The following is a 13,143-nucleotide window of genomic DNA, read 5'->3' as shown; positions in this document are numbered from 1 at the left end:
AAAGCCAGAAGTCATAATGACAAATAGATTCCACTACATAAAATTCTTTTAAGATAAAGATTAAAAACTGTATATTCAAAGTTAAAAACTCCAAATGGATAAAAATTTTTTTGCAAGATATAAATTAGGAAAAGGATTAAAAGCAGGCAAAAGACAAAAATATAAATGATCAATAACCACATAAAGGATGGCTCAATCCTGTAATTAAAAAAAAAAGCCAATTAAAATAATATACCTATTCCAACTAGCAAAACTTTGAAAACTTAATGTTCTGCATTGGCTAGGGTGAGAGAAAACAGGCATCTTTAACTATGGATTGGAATTTTAAATTGTCCAAACTTTTTGGAAGACAACTAGAATATGTTTAAATTTCCATGTACTCTTTGGCCCAGCAACAAGATTTTAAATTTGGTTTAAAAAAGTTTATATACAGTAAAAAATATATATATATTTAGTATACCATTCTGAGGGGTTTTTTTATACAGATTTTTTTTTTTTTTTTTTTGCTAACCAATACTACAGATAGGAGGACACAATAATTCCAACACCGTTCAATCCCAACAATTCCAACATCCCTTCAACCAGCGACATGTTAATGAAAACTCCAGTAATTCAAGTGCCCATTAGTGGAGAACTGATTAAATATGTTAGGGAAATCCATGTAATGGAATCTGATGCTACCAATGAAAAAATAAAGCAGATTTATGTGGAAAGACATCCACATTCTATTGAGAGGTGAAAGAAACTGGTCAGCACTGTCCCTCTGTTTAACCCACACATAGATATATAGAAAATTTCTAGAAATATATTCACCAGCTTACATGGTTATCTCTAGTAGACAAGATTTCAAGGAACTTCTTCCACATTTTGCTTTATGATTTTGCATGTGTGAACCAAATTAACACATTACTTTCATAAAAAAAAGTAACAAAGTCATTTGCATTTTAGAAAATAAAATAATTTTAAGATTTAGGTACATAAAAAATATAATAAACTAGCCAAAGCTCTGACTTACTTATAATTTGTAGGAAGCTTTGATACGAATGCCAGGTTTCTAGAAAATGAGTAATAAGGCTCAGACCCAAGTAAAATGGCTATAATTTGGATGCTGGAATGGCCTAAGGTAGAAACTGCCAAGATCTACAGATCTTTATGAATTGAAAAATGTTTTTCTTTGTCAACTTGGACATTTACCTTACTATCTCCTCATCTTGCTCCTAATTCCATTAACCCAACTCACCTAAGCCACATGTCTGGCCTTCGTCCCTCTAATCTACTCTTTTAAAAGAAATCACTCATCTCCTCTGTCATCCCATATTAATTTGTTTAAATTATATCTGTTTACTATTCACCAAGCATGAACCATGACTTATTTTATGTTAATAGGTTTTCTATGTCTCAATTCTAATGAAAGTTACGGATCTGTATTAGGTTTTAAGCCACTGTAAAGATTTATGTGGTTTCATGTAAATATGGGGCTTCCAATTCTGGTTTTTAAAAACCGTTTTTAGCTGTTTCCAGAAAGAATTGCAAGTCTAAAAAACACTCAAAATATCAGAGTGGAAAAATATCTTTTGTTCCTTTACACAGACAAAGGTCAAATCAAAGGGAGAATACTAAGTCTGTAATTTTTCCAAGCATCCCTAGGGATAGCCTCAAAGTCCATAATGTAAAGAAACAGTTTAAATCCTTTAAACCCTTTGCTATTCTTTAAGGACTCAGTTTAAATATTTAGATTTAGGATATCTAGAAAGCCCTCTCTCAAAATATTTAGTTCACCAAGGTTAAAATTTTGTTTTCTATGCTTTAATACTTTGAATCTTCAATTTTCATAACATTTTAATTTTCCCTTGAATCTTCATATGATAGTCAAATAGTAAGCAATAGAATTCAAATACTGAATTGCTATGCCGATTCCTAAAGTAAAACTTCATTCCAAGATTCTACCTTAATTACCAAAGGGAAGGGAGAGATGTATTCAATCCCTGTTACATGGTTTAATCATTAATAAGAGGGAAAATCCTATTTCTAAAGACAAAACTCAAGGGAATAATTTTGGGACTTCCACAGTATGTTTTAATTTTAAAAGGTGAATGAAGATTAAAAAGATTATCAGTGAAGATAATATGTATACAAAATTACACTGTAGTCATTTGATCCTGTCATCACACATCTCTACTATATGTTAACATTAATGTATATTTAACTTATTCAAGACACATAACTCATGAGAACGCCCCCTCCCAACAGCGTTCTTTGAATGCAGATGCACCTCACCAAGCCATTTAAATGATTTTAAAAGTACATTACTGTTTAATATCTATAATGGTATGTACTGTATAAAGAAAGGTACAATGAAATGCTACAATGCAGACTCAAAACAAAAACAAATAGAATACTTACTGGTTCTGTTAGTGTTGTGTCTTTCTCCAGGAACTGTACAACACAGTAGGCTAGCTAAAATATAAGGGACAGTTTGTAAATATTACTGAGTGAAATAACAGTTAGGAGTTTTATATTTAGCAAACAAAAATGACTACCCGATTTTGAAAAATTTTACTTGTTTAATCTCAATATATAAAAATTAATGTACTCACAATTGTGTAACTTTTTAACCTTGAAAATAACTTGTAGTTCAAAAAAGATGTTCTTTTTTTTCAGTAGTAACTTCTGAATATAAAGTTAATTGAAGTAAGACTAGAACTAACAGTTTTTCAGCATGTATGCCTATGCTAATGTATTATTCTCTAAATATTAATAGAAGAGACTAACATCATTCTCTAACTAGCTTATCATAGCTAAATGGAACATTATGCAGATTTGTGAGATTTAACATCACATAGTTAATTAGGTCAGGGCCTGGGCTAGAAAAGAACTTGATATTATCTTTCCTATATCTACACTTAATATCCACTGAGCTTATTTAACAACACTAAATACTTTTAAATCACAAAAATTTGCTCTGGGCAACTGAAAAGAAAATTGCTCAATTATTACTTAAAATTGCTACCTCAGTATTTCTCAATTTCTCTGCCTTTATATCACTCTCTGAAACAATCTTCATTTGAAATTTTTCTGAAACTTACCTGAGCATGAAATAAAGCTAATCCTTTTGCAGTATGCATAGGAATAAGAACCTTCATTAGAAATTGTTTATGTTCTGCTTTCAGTGGCAATGCAAAGCCATTGATAATACTGGAGGGAAAAAAAAAAGGAGAGAGGTTAAGTAGTTACTACTTTATTTGTAAAAGTTACATCCATGAGCACATAAAGAACAGTGTTCTGCTTCAATCCCGGTGTTGAAGTACTTACTCATCTCAAGCTACTTAGACTATTACTATAAAATATTTCCTCTAAGGTCATTTAGTGATGCTGAAAGAAAACCAGGTCTGCCAGTGAATGTCCCAGTAAGCAATTTATTATTATTATTTTATATTAGATTCAGGTAGAGAGTACAATGGCTAGACATTTATATAGTTTATGAAGTGACACCCCCCCCACCCCGGTTATTCTAGCACCGACCTGGCACTACATCCAGCTCCAGTAAGCAATTTTTATCTTCATTTTCTATAAAATCCTATCACTTTATTTATGCATTGTTGCCTTTATTTTTTCTCCCTACCGGAGAGTTAAATCACAATATTGTTAATAAATTCCAATATTTTTCTGAAGTTAATGGGTAGTTTCTCTTACTTTATTGAAGGATCTGAAATTAAGTAGTTCTCTCCATGATCATTCTCTAAATGTTAATAGAGGAGACTAAAAATCATTCTCTAATACAAATAGAGGGGTCTAAACTCTCAAGTTAATACTGCTATGTGGTCAATAAGGAAAGCAAAATGTTCATGAAAACTAAAATCAAAGGCTGTAGATTCTTCTAAAAAGAACAGATGGATTAGGAATGGTCTATCAGCATCTGTACAAGAATTCTTGAAATTTCTTCAAAGATTCACTACAGCTTATTTCATCTCTTCCCAATCAGACCCTATAAATTTGTGAAGCAGTCTGGCAAAATCAGGCATAAAACATGCCATAGCTTCAAAAGCAGGAAGTCTGTACTGAAACAGATGTCTTGCATGGCAGTTCTTTAATATGGTGACCCCCTAAAAAGCTATAATAAGAATTTAGTTGAAAAACTATGTCTTGTGCTCTATAATTAAACTCTAAAATATGAAATAATAATCTCTAACCCCAGCTAAGATTTTAATACATAAAACATTCAAAGTTACTTAATTCTTAAAAATAAATTAAAAAAAAAACACCTACCTTCCTAATATTTCAAGGAGTTCAGCAACACCATTGAAATGTTCTGTTTCATATATAAACCTAAATTTAAAATAAAGATAATGTAATGAAAAAATCAAACATGAGAAAGCTAAATTGAACAGGAAGGTAAAAAAAAATCAAACTGAAAGACGACTCTAAGAACCATACAAGTATGATTTAAGAATTCTTTAGAAACTATTTTGCCCCAAATCAGTTATTTCTTAGCAATCATAAAAGGAGGACTATTTCCTACTAAACCAGATACTTTATTTCCTATTTAAACATACTTTTGCTAAGACTTGCTATATGTTAACAGAATTTCATCTGGGATGTTTTATTTTACTTAAAAATTTAAGAGAAAGATGGGTTTTCTCAAGGGAATACTTTTCAAAATAGGAAACCTCTACTCATAGGAAAATCCAAGAGAAAAGGACCCATATGTAATAAAGCTACTTTTATTCAGAATTTCTCTTAACCTAAACTACACAGGCTGCCTAGTTTTCTAAGATTAGGCTTACCTTTAAAGTAGGGAGTCAAACTCAAAGGACTACAGGTCAGGAAAGGTATCACACAGACTAAGGCAGACTTAGCAGAGGATGACACAGAACTGGAGAAAGATGCTCTTTCTAGGGGAGGCAGCTAATATTTATCTCTAATTGTTACAACATGGAAATGTTAGCCTTATTTTGCCAGATCTTCAATTAAACCAAACCAAACCTGACGTGTGGGTATTAAAAGTGAAATCAAAGCAACTACTTAATAGACTATCATTTATAAAGTAGTCAAAAGACAGGTCTCCTATAAGTTTAATTAGCTTTGTCAGAAAATCAAATGAAAGTACTTCCAAGAGCTAGCTATTGTTTTAAATAGTATTTATACAGAAATTTTTCAAACAAAAAGCTCAAAGAAATAAATCCTCCTCACAATAAATCTTAAAAAAGCAATACTGGTATTACTTTTAAAAACTCTTCATTACTACTATCCACATAGATGAAAAGTAGGTTACAAATTTCTACAGTTAGATGCAATTAAATGATTTCCACAAAATATGCTAAAAATGACTATCAATTAAATCTGTAGATTTCAGATATTGAAAATTAACCTAAAGGAACTGGAATAAAAAGAAAATGTGAAGGGGAAAGACACTGTATATGAATATATGGCCACTTTACCTGAGGAAAATGTTGTTAATCTGTTTTCTGATGAATGCTCTTAATCCAAGAAATTTCCCATAAATTCGATGAAGAACAGTCTTCAGAAAGTCACGTTCTCGGGGATCTTCACTATCAAAAAGCTCCAGGAGCTTTAAAAAAAATCTGAGAAATTACTTTTTAAAAATAATCGAGTTAAAACTTCACTTTATTCTAATATTGATATCAAGAGAACCCATGAAATCATTTAAAACATTTTAAAGATTCTGCCTTATCGGTTTGATTTTCTTGCTAAATAGTAAAGCTAAAGAAAAGCATAAGGCATATTTCTTTTCACTTACTTTAAAAACATGATGCAACAAATAATATAAACACTTTAAAAAGTGGATTTTTTTTTTTGCCTTTCCACTCATTTAAAAATTCTATCCTCATCTTGACTACTAAACATAGCCCATAATTTTAGTATTGAAATTTGGGAAATTTTTAAATTTTTTTTTTTAACAGTAAATCACAATTACATATAAAATCTTAAGCTTGTAGATTGCAAGTCATTAAATAAATGAAGTTTAAAAATACACATGTGCAAATACGTATTTTCAATTTACTAGAAAGATTTAAACAAACTAAGGATGCTGCTTTTGTGATTTTACTCTAAAAAAATTCAACAGTCATGATGCCAATAGATCAAAAATTAATATTTAGTTAATAAACTATTGGAAAATACATGCGAATAGTGGAAATCATTCATGAAATAACACTGAAAGATGGGACCACAGATTTTCATTTAAAGTTAGCTTAGCAAATGGCTGAAAAATTTTAAACCAATTCAAACTGGCCAAATCACCATTTCCCTATCCCTCTACACAACTCTTCAGCAAAGGCAGGATGATAGAGATCTTTGAAAAATTTAAAGTCAAAAGCTCAAATTTCTATTTTAAAATAGTAAATAGAATTTCTTCTGTAAAAAAACAATTACTATTTTTTTTAAAAAATGGGGTTTCGTAGGAAAAAATATAAAATAATCTCTCCACAGAATATAATTCCTATGAAGTCATCATCAAGGAATTTTCTGTTCTGTACTTTGGTACTGATAATTAAGATGGCAAGCTCTGAACCTCATCGGAAGTTCTTTTTCCATTCTGTCTTGAATCATATGTAACTGTTTACATGTGTATCTCTTCTACTAGAGTAGATATTTTGAGAATAGTGATGACCTATTTGTGAGGTTATGAAAGTTCTGTATCAGGCTCCAGCAAAACCATCCACGGAGTACGAGAATTCATGTTACTATACCTAATAAATTCAGCTCAAATTAATACAAGTTGATCCTCCTCAGGGAAGAAATATTTAATTAGAGAATATCTAAACCTATTTTGAAATATTATTAATCTAAAGAAAAGTCTATTTAGATATAAAATATTAACATAATGACACACAAAACTAGTACTCAGGAAACATGTTTCTTATTCTGGCTCTGATACTTTAACTGCTTTTAAGGGTAATTCATAGCCTGTGAGCCTGATTTTTCATTAGTAGAATGAGAAAGGTTGATTTTTATTTTTTTTAAGAGTCTAGTTCAAATCCTGGTAGTGCCAGGTGAAATTGGACATGGTCTAGCTCTTTATATAAGGACAGTGCATGGCGCATAGAAAGCACTCAATAATTCTCAGCTTCCTCCTTCTGAAATCCTGCGATTTGAACATAACCTGAAACTATGCAATTGTTTTTTTTCTCTTGAAAAAATGTCCAAATTTATACTTTAGATTTTTCTTATACTTCTTAGTCTTAAAATGTACCACCTAACCAAATAATTTCAAAATACAAAAGCTGAAAATTCCCATATGTACTATTTATTAAAGCAACACACTAAGAATACCTCGAAGAAGTAATCTGTGAACACAGTTATATAAACTGCTAAAAAGTTATTGGGCCTTGGCTTCTCAGCTAATTCAGACATTTAAAGTAGAAAGTGGAAAATGGGTCCCACCCCGCCAGTTTTCTTCTTGTTCCCCCTCAAAACCCTGAAGAATCCAGCAGCTGAAATACTTCAGGCTGAGGAAGTACTAAGGCAGTTGTTCCTCTCAACCTATTATCTTAAATACAATTTAATATGATTTAATATGACATTACTAGAGTTCCTTAATATACTGTATTCCTTTATTCCTTTTGTAGCACACAAGAACTACAGAAGGAAATAAATATACATTCATTTGCAATTACCAAAATAACATAGCTTCACTTAATCGAATTTTTACTTTTGACTGAAATGTACACATTTTACTAACACACCTATTTTCTCTTCATTGTTTACTTGAATGGCTGAAGGACACATTCTTGACGATGTTCTTCATTTACCAATACATTCACAGCAACTAGTTAGAATACTTTATATGAGGTCAGGTTAGTTACAAATGACCAAAAATGAACTCCAAATACGTGGGACTCATGTTTGTAGAATCTTTATCATAGGGGACACACGATGGTGGTAGAGAAGGTCCTTGTACTAATTTTAACCCTGGCCTCAGCACTGGTACTACCCTTCGCCCATCTTCTACCTTTCTTTAAAATGCAAATAACTGTAGAAGAGAGCATTAAATTCCTAATGAGAACATTCATACTGATAAGTAAAAGAGAAAGTGGACCTAAAAAGGTTTGGCCTACTTCACAATTTTGTCTAGGGCCAGCCAATTCCACACTGTTAAAAAGAGGCCTTTAAAAATTGTTAGATTTTGAAAAAAATAACACATTCTAAGAAATTAATTTTGAGTATATAGGTTCCAAAGATAACGGCTAATAACCAATTTATAAAAAGAAGGACGGCATCACATGTGTTTAACCCCTATCTCCTTTTCTTCTTAAAGATTTCATTTTATCTGTGGTGTAGAATTAGGTGGCTAGAATGCCTTAAGGTGGGAAGGGGGAAGAAAAGGGAAAGGTAATTGATACTTGATGACAGGAAAGGAGCCATTTCTTTCCCCTCTGTTATTTCAAAGTCACAATGCTTAAAACATATGTTAAGTTCAAGTTCAAAGCCTTAAAATTAAAAAAAAAAAGTTTATGATAAGACTGAAAGGTCATACCAAATTTTCTCAGATATTGCAGACAGGCATCTTTTCAGGACTTTATAAAATAACCGAGAATCTAGCATTGGATAAGATAATTTGATTGACTTCATTAGAAGCTCACCCTTCAAAGCTTCTTTTATCCTAACTGGCAAGAATATTAAGTATTGCTAAACTGAAATAAACCATTAAAGTTTTTTTTTAAAAAAACTACATATTTAAATCACATTAATAAATTGTTGCTAAAATGAATGAATATAAGAAAACTTAAGATATAAGAATTCTTTACCTGTTGTACAAATTTCTGATCAATGTATCGTTTTGCAATGCTAGGCTGGAAATCAGGGCTCTCCAAAAATCTTAAGAAGAATTCATACACCAACTATGAGAGAAAGTCAAATAAAAAATGATGATACCTATAAAATGTTACCCTAAGTTATCACGTCATACCAAAAACACACCTCCCTTACCGACTTAGTAGGGAGATTTCAGATCTCATTATAAAATATGATAAGTTAGTAACAGTTTTTTAAAAAAAAACTATATATTTACAATTTGGGCTCCTAAGTGGAATTACAGGAGCCAGAAAATAAAAACAGTGCCTGTAAAATATTTAATTAAGAAGACTATTTTGCAGTCCATATTCACTGGCAACATGTTGTTTCTCCAATGGGCTACTAAACTATCTCAATTTAATCTCCAGAGTTTGTTAAATACAGGCCCAGAAACATCTAGATAAGAGTAAGTTGGACTGCAAGGGGCAGTGTATCAATAAGAAAAACTTCAGTGGGAAAAATTAAATCAAAACCAGCATGCCTTATCCACACTTGGGAAATAATGAGCCAAATTATAAAAGTGCAGGGCTCAGGAAGGAATGTCTGCACCACAGTGAATAAACTAGAAGTCATAGGAGGACTTCTACTTAAAAAGTACCAACAAGCATCTTAAAAGTATTAGCAAATGTTCATTTGCTACAGCAAGTGTTCACTTGCTACCACAAATCAGAATTTAAATATTCAATTCAATTTGCCTCCATTAAACCAACATCTGTCTTTCAAGTAGAAAGGCAAATAAAGTTTTTTATTGTAACCTAACAGCTATAAAAGGCAGGAGGATAGCCTAAAATATACCTTAATTTATTAGCTATTAAACAACATATGAATCTGGCACCCTAAAAATAAAAAGGGAGGATTAGATCCCATAGTAAAAACAGTCATTCGATAAACATTTAGGTAGCCAGTTTGGCCAAAAATAGAAGGAACAATGAAAAAAAAAAGACTTCCACTAAATGTACAAACCTTACAACATACAAAAAGCATTACCAGATCAGAGCCCTGTCATTCACCACAGAATAACATTTTTCTTACTATGAATTCAGTAATATTCTAAGGCTAACAACAGTTTTGAGATCTGAGTAAATATTGTTTTCGTTTGATGCATCTTTGCCCAACTATGCAAAAGGAATGATGCCTGTCTGGTCTAATTATTATCCAGCTTTTAATATTAAGTATGAATTAAGGATGTAACAAGAAGTTGATATCAATTAATTTATAAATAATCATCAACCACACACAGGTAATTTCCTTTGGTATACACATGTAAAAAGATATACAAAAATTATCAAGAGTCCTCTGAAGGGGTAATACAATCTCACGGACTGCAACGCAGTTTCACTGGCACAACTTAGTGCCTATTTTCATGTCTAATACTGGACTACTGTCATATTGTGATATAATTAAAAAAATATATTTGGTCTTCATCCTTGGTTATTGGCACAGAGCTCCTAAAACTCCTGGAACTTCCTGAGTGAAAAGGGGGGAGAGGAGCATCTTTTGTTATTCATAATAAGCCCCTTTCAACCAAACCTAAGCTTATGCTAATGAGGTGGCTCTAGGAGGATGAAGACTGGTTTTCGCAGGAACCAACCCTGTGATTGGAAGGTTGGAACTTTCAGCCTCAACCCCCAATCCTTTAGGTAGGGTAGAGGGGGTGGGGATTGAGTTCAATCACCAATGACTAATGATTTAATTAACCATACCTAACGGAACCACCATAAAATTCCTAAACAAAGGAATTTGGAGAACTTCTGGGTTGATGAACACGTTGAGCTTTTCCTCCATAGTTTACCCTATGCATCTCTATTTGGCTGTTCCTGAACTGTACCTTTATAATAAACTTGGAACAGTAAATAAAGTGTTTCCCTGAGGTCTGAGCAATTACAGTAAATTACTGAACCCAAGGAGTGGGTCCTGGGAACTGCAGATGCGTAGCCAGCTCGTCAGAAGTACGGGAGTGCCATCTGAAGCTGGGGACAGTCTTGTGGAGCTGAGCCCATCACCTGTGGAATCTGTGCTAACTGGGTAGTAATGAATAAATGTCTGCAGAGAACTGGAAAATTTCTTGGTGTGGAAAATCCATACACTTAGTGTCAGAAGTGTTGTGGGTAGAGGAAACAAAGTTTCTTTAGCTGTGCATATTGTGAACTGATATCAATCAGGCACTGTACAGCTCCAACAAGCTCATTCGCTTCTTAGGGAGGTAAAACTAAAAATGTAAAGTGGCATATACACAAAAATTATGTTGTACAGACTGTGAGTGCAGGAGACATTTAGAAGAGGGCTATATCGCTGTGGAATAATGTCAACAGGAAAGGTTTGAAGGAGGACTGCAACTTGAGCTCTGCGTTCAATATGATTTTGGATAAGATAAGGCGGCAGGCTTTTACAGAAAGGTAGGACATTTCTTGAGAAGATGGTGTAGGGTATAGGTTGGTGGGTATGGAATCAGAGACTCAGAATCTTTATGCAGGTCCCTAGTTCAGTGAAAGTTAAGATTCGTGGTAAGGTAGGACTAGGTTAAACAAGCATGGTATGCATGAGCCTATATACTCTACCTCTTAAGATCTGCGTCGAAATATAGGGCTTAAGGCTTAATAGTTTTAAGAGTAATGGCATGTCCTTTGGAAGACTTACATGACATCACATTCCAGATCAAAATGAATCCTCTAAATCACATACAGTTGAAACCTGTGCCTATCATAGATACCACGTATTATTTCTTACATCTGCATCATTTACCTGACACAATGAGCATTAAGTGACCAGGCAAAATTAGAAGCAAACTGCTTTTATGCAGCCAATTTAGCACCACTAAAAAGATGACAAAAAGTTATCTAAATACATGCTGAATAATTCCAAACAGAGATAGGTAGAAAAAACACCAGTGATTTACAGAGCTAAAAATCGTCAATATGGCACAACTAAGACTACGCTTCTATAAAGTTGCACCTTGACCTGTCACCCTCTATACCCTTATTCTGCATTACCTTTTTTCTTGTATTTATCACATCCTGACTTTTCTATAGAAAAGTACTTGGAACACAAGAGATGCCCAGTAAATATTTACTGAATGAATAAAATAGTTGTCAAAAGATTATTTCTGTGTAGTTGTTGAAGTTTCTCAATGTACCAATATATGAAGAAGTAATTTGCACCAAGAATCTAATAAAGTGTTTCAAAGAATAGATACTTTTAGCAATGGATTCATTTCTCTAATAAAAAAGCAAACTTCATGTATGTTCCATGTATGGCTGGTCATCCTACTTCTGTAAATCAGAACAACCAAAAATCAAACAAAAAATCCTAAAAGATGCTAAAGAAGCTGTGGTACATATATACAATGGAATATTACTCAGCCATAAGAAGAGATGAAATATAGCCATTTGCGACAACATGAATGGAACTTGAGATAATCATGCTAAGCAAAATAAGCCAGACAGAAAAAGTTGAAAATCACATGATATCACTTATATATGGGATATGAACCTAAAAGCAACAAAGGAACAGGACAACAAACAGAGACTCATTGACATGAACTACAGACCAGTGGTTACCAGAGCGTAGGGGGTGGGGGAGGAGGGGGGAGGTAGATAGGGTAAAGGGGGTCAAATATAGGAGGATAGGGGGAGGGTGAAGTGGGTAAAGGGGATCAAATATATGGTAGCTGAAGGAAACTGGACTTTGGGTGATAAACACACAATAGAATATGCAGATGTTAAATTATAATGTACACCTGAAATTATATAACTGTATTAACCAATGTTAACCTAATAAACTTAATTAAAAAAAAAACAAAACACCCTAAAAGATGAAAGATAACCAAAAAGTGTAGGGAATGGAGGGTAATCTTACCATTCTACTCAATACTGACCATGTCTTTCCTAAGATAGTTAAAATATATAAAATTTGGTCTTCATCAATAAAAACCTTTAGAAGAAAGTACAACAGAAAATAACATAGATGATTAAAGTATCTGAAAATAAGTATACAAAAAGCTAAAGGAACTGGAAATGTGTGGCCTAAAGAGGCGAGACTGAGAAGCAACTTTAATGACCTACAAGTACACAAAAGATTCTTTTCAAGGAGAATGTGGAGACTGAACATTTTCCAACCTCTATTCAGAGGAAATCAATTTAAATGGGTTTAAAAAACATTTAATGTATGAAAGAATTCATGTAAGAATTAACATATAATTTAGTGAGATATTTTATATCATGTGCCTGGAACATTGCTTGGGACATGGTAAACACTAACAAAATCCTAATTTTCTAAGAATCTTTTTTTTCCTGTAACCTTTTAAAAGCAGAACAGATTCTACATGAACCT

At 32.7% G+C, this 13,143-nt stretch overlaps 1 protein-coding gene across 1 annotated transcript in view; it reads right to left on the bottom strand.

Moving 5' to 3' along the window:
* PPP2R5A (protein phosphatase 2 regulatory subunit B'alpha) overlaps positions 1–13,143 on the bottom strand; it is a 64,887-nt gene that overhangs the window by 12,376 nt on the left and 39,368 nt on the right. The window contains exons 4-8 of the mRNA XM_011364502.2: positions 8,769–8,861; positions 5,439–5,569; positions 4,267–4,326; positions 3,087–3,195; positions 2,404–2,457 (exon numbers count right to left, since the gene is read on the bottom strand). Coding sequence (XP_011362804.1) covers positions 2,404–2,457; positions 3,087–3,195; positions 4,267–4,326; positions 5,439–5,569; positions 8,769–8,861 — 447 coding nt within the window. The remainder of the gene's footprint in view (positions 1–2,403; positions 2,458–3,086; positions 3,196–4,266; positions 4,327–5,438; positions 5,570–8,768; positions 8,862–13,143) is intronic.

The sequence above is a fragment of the Pteropus vampyrus genome, unplaced genomic scaffold (assembly GCF_000151845.1).
Source record: "Pteropus vampyrus isolate Shadow unplaced genomic scaffold, Pvam_2.0 Scaffold98, whole genome shotgun sequence".
Classification (NCBI taxonomy): domain Eukaryota; kingdom Metazoa; phylum Chordata; class Mammalia; order Chiroptera; family Pteropodidae; genus Pteropus; species Pteropus vampyrus.
This window is presented reverse-complemented; position numbering and strand designations above follow the sequence as displayed.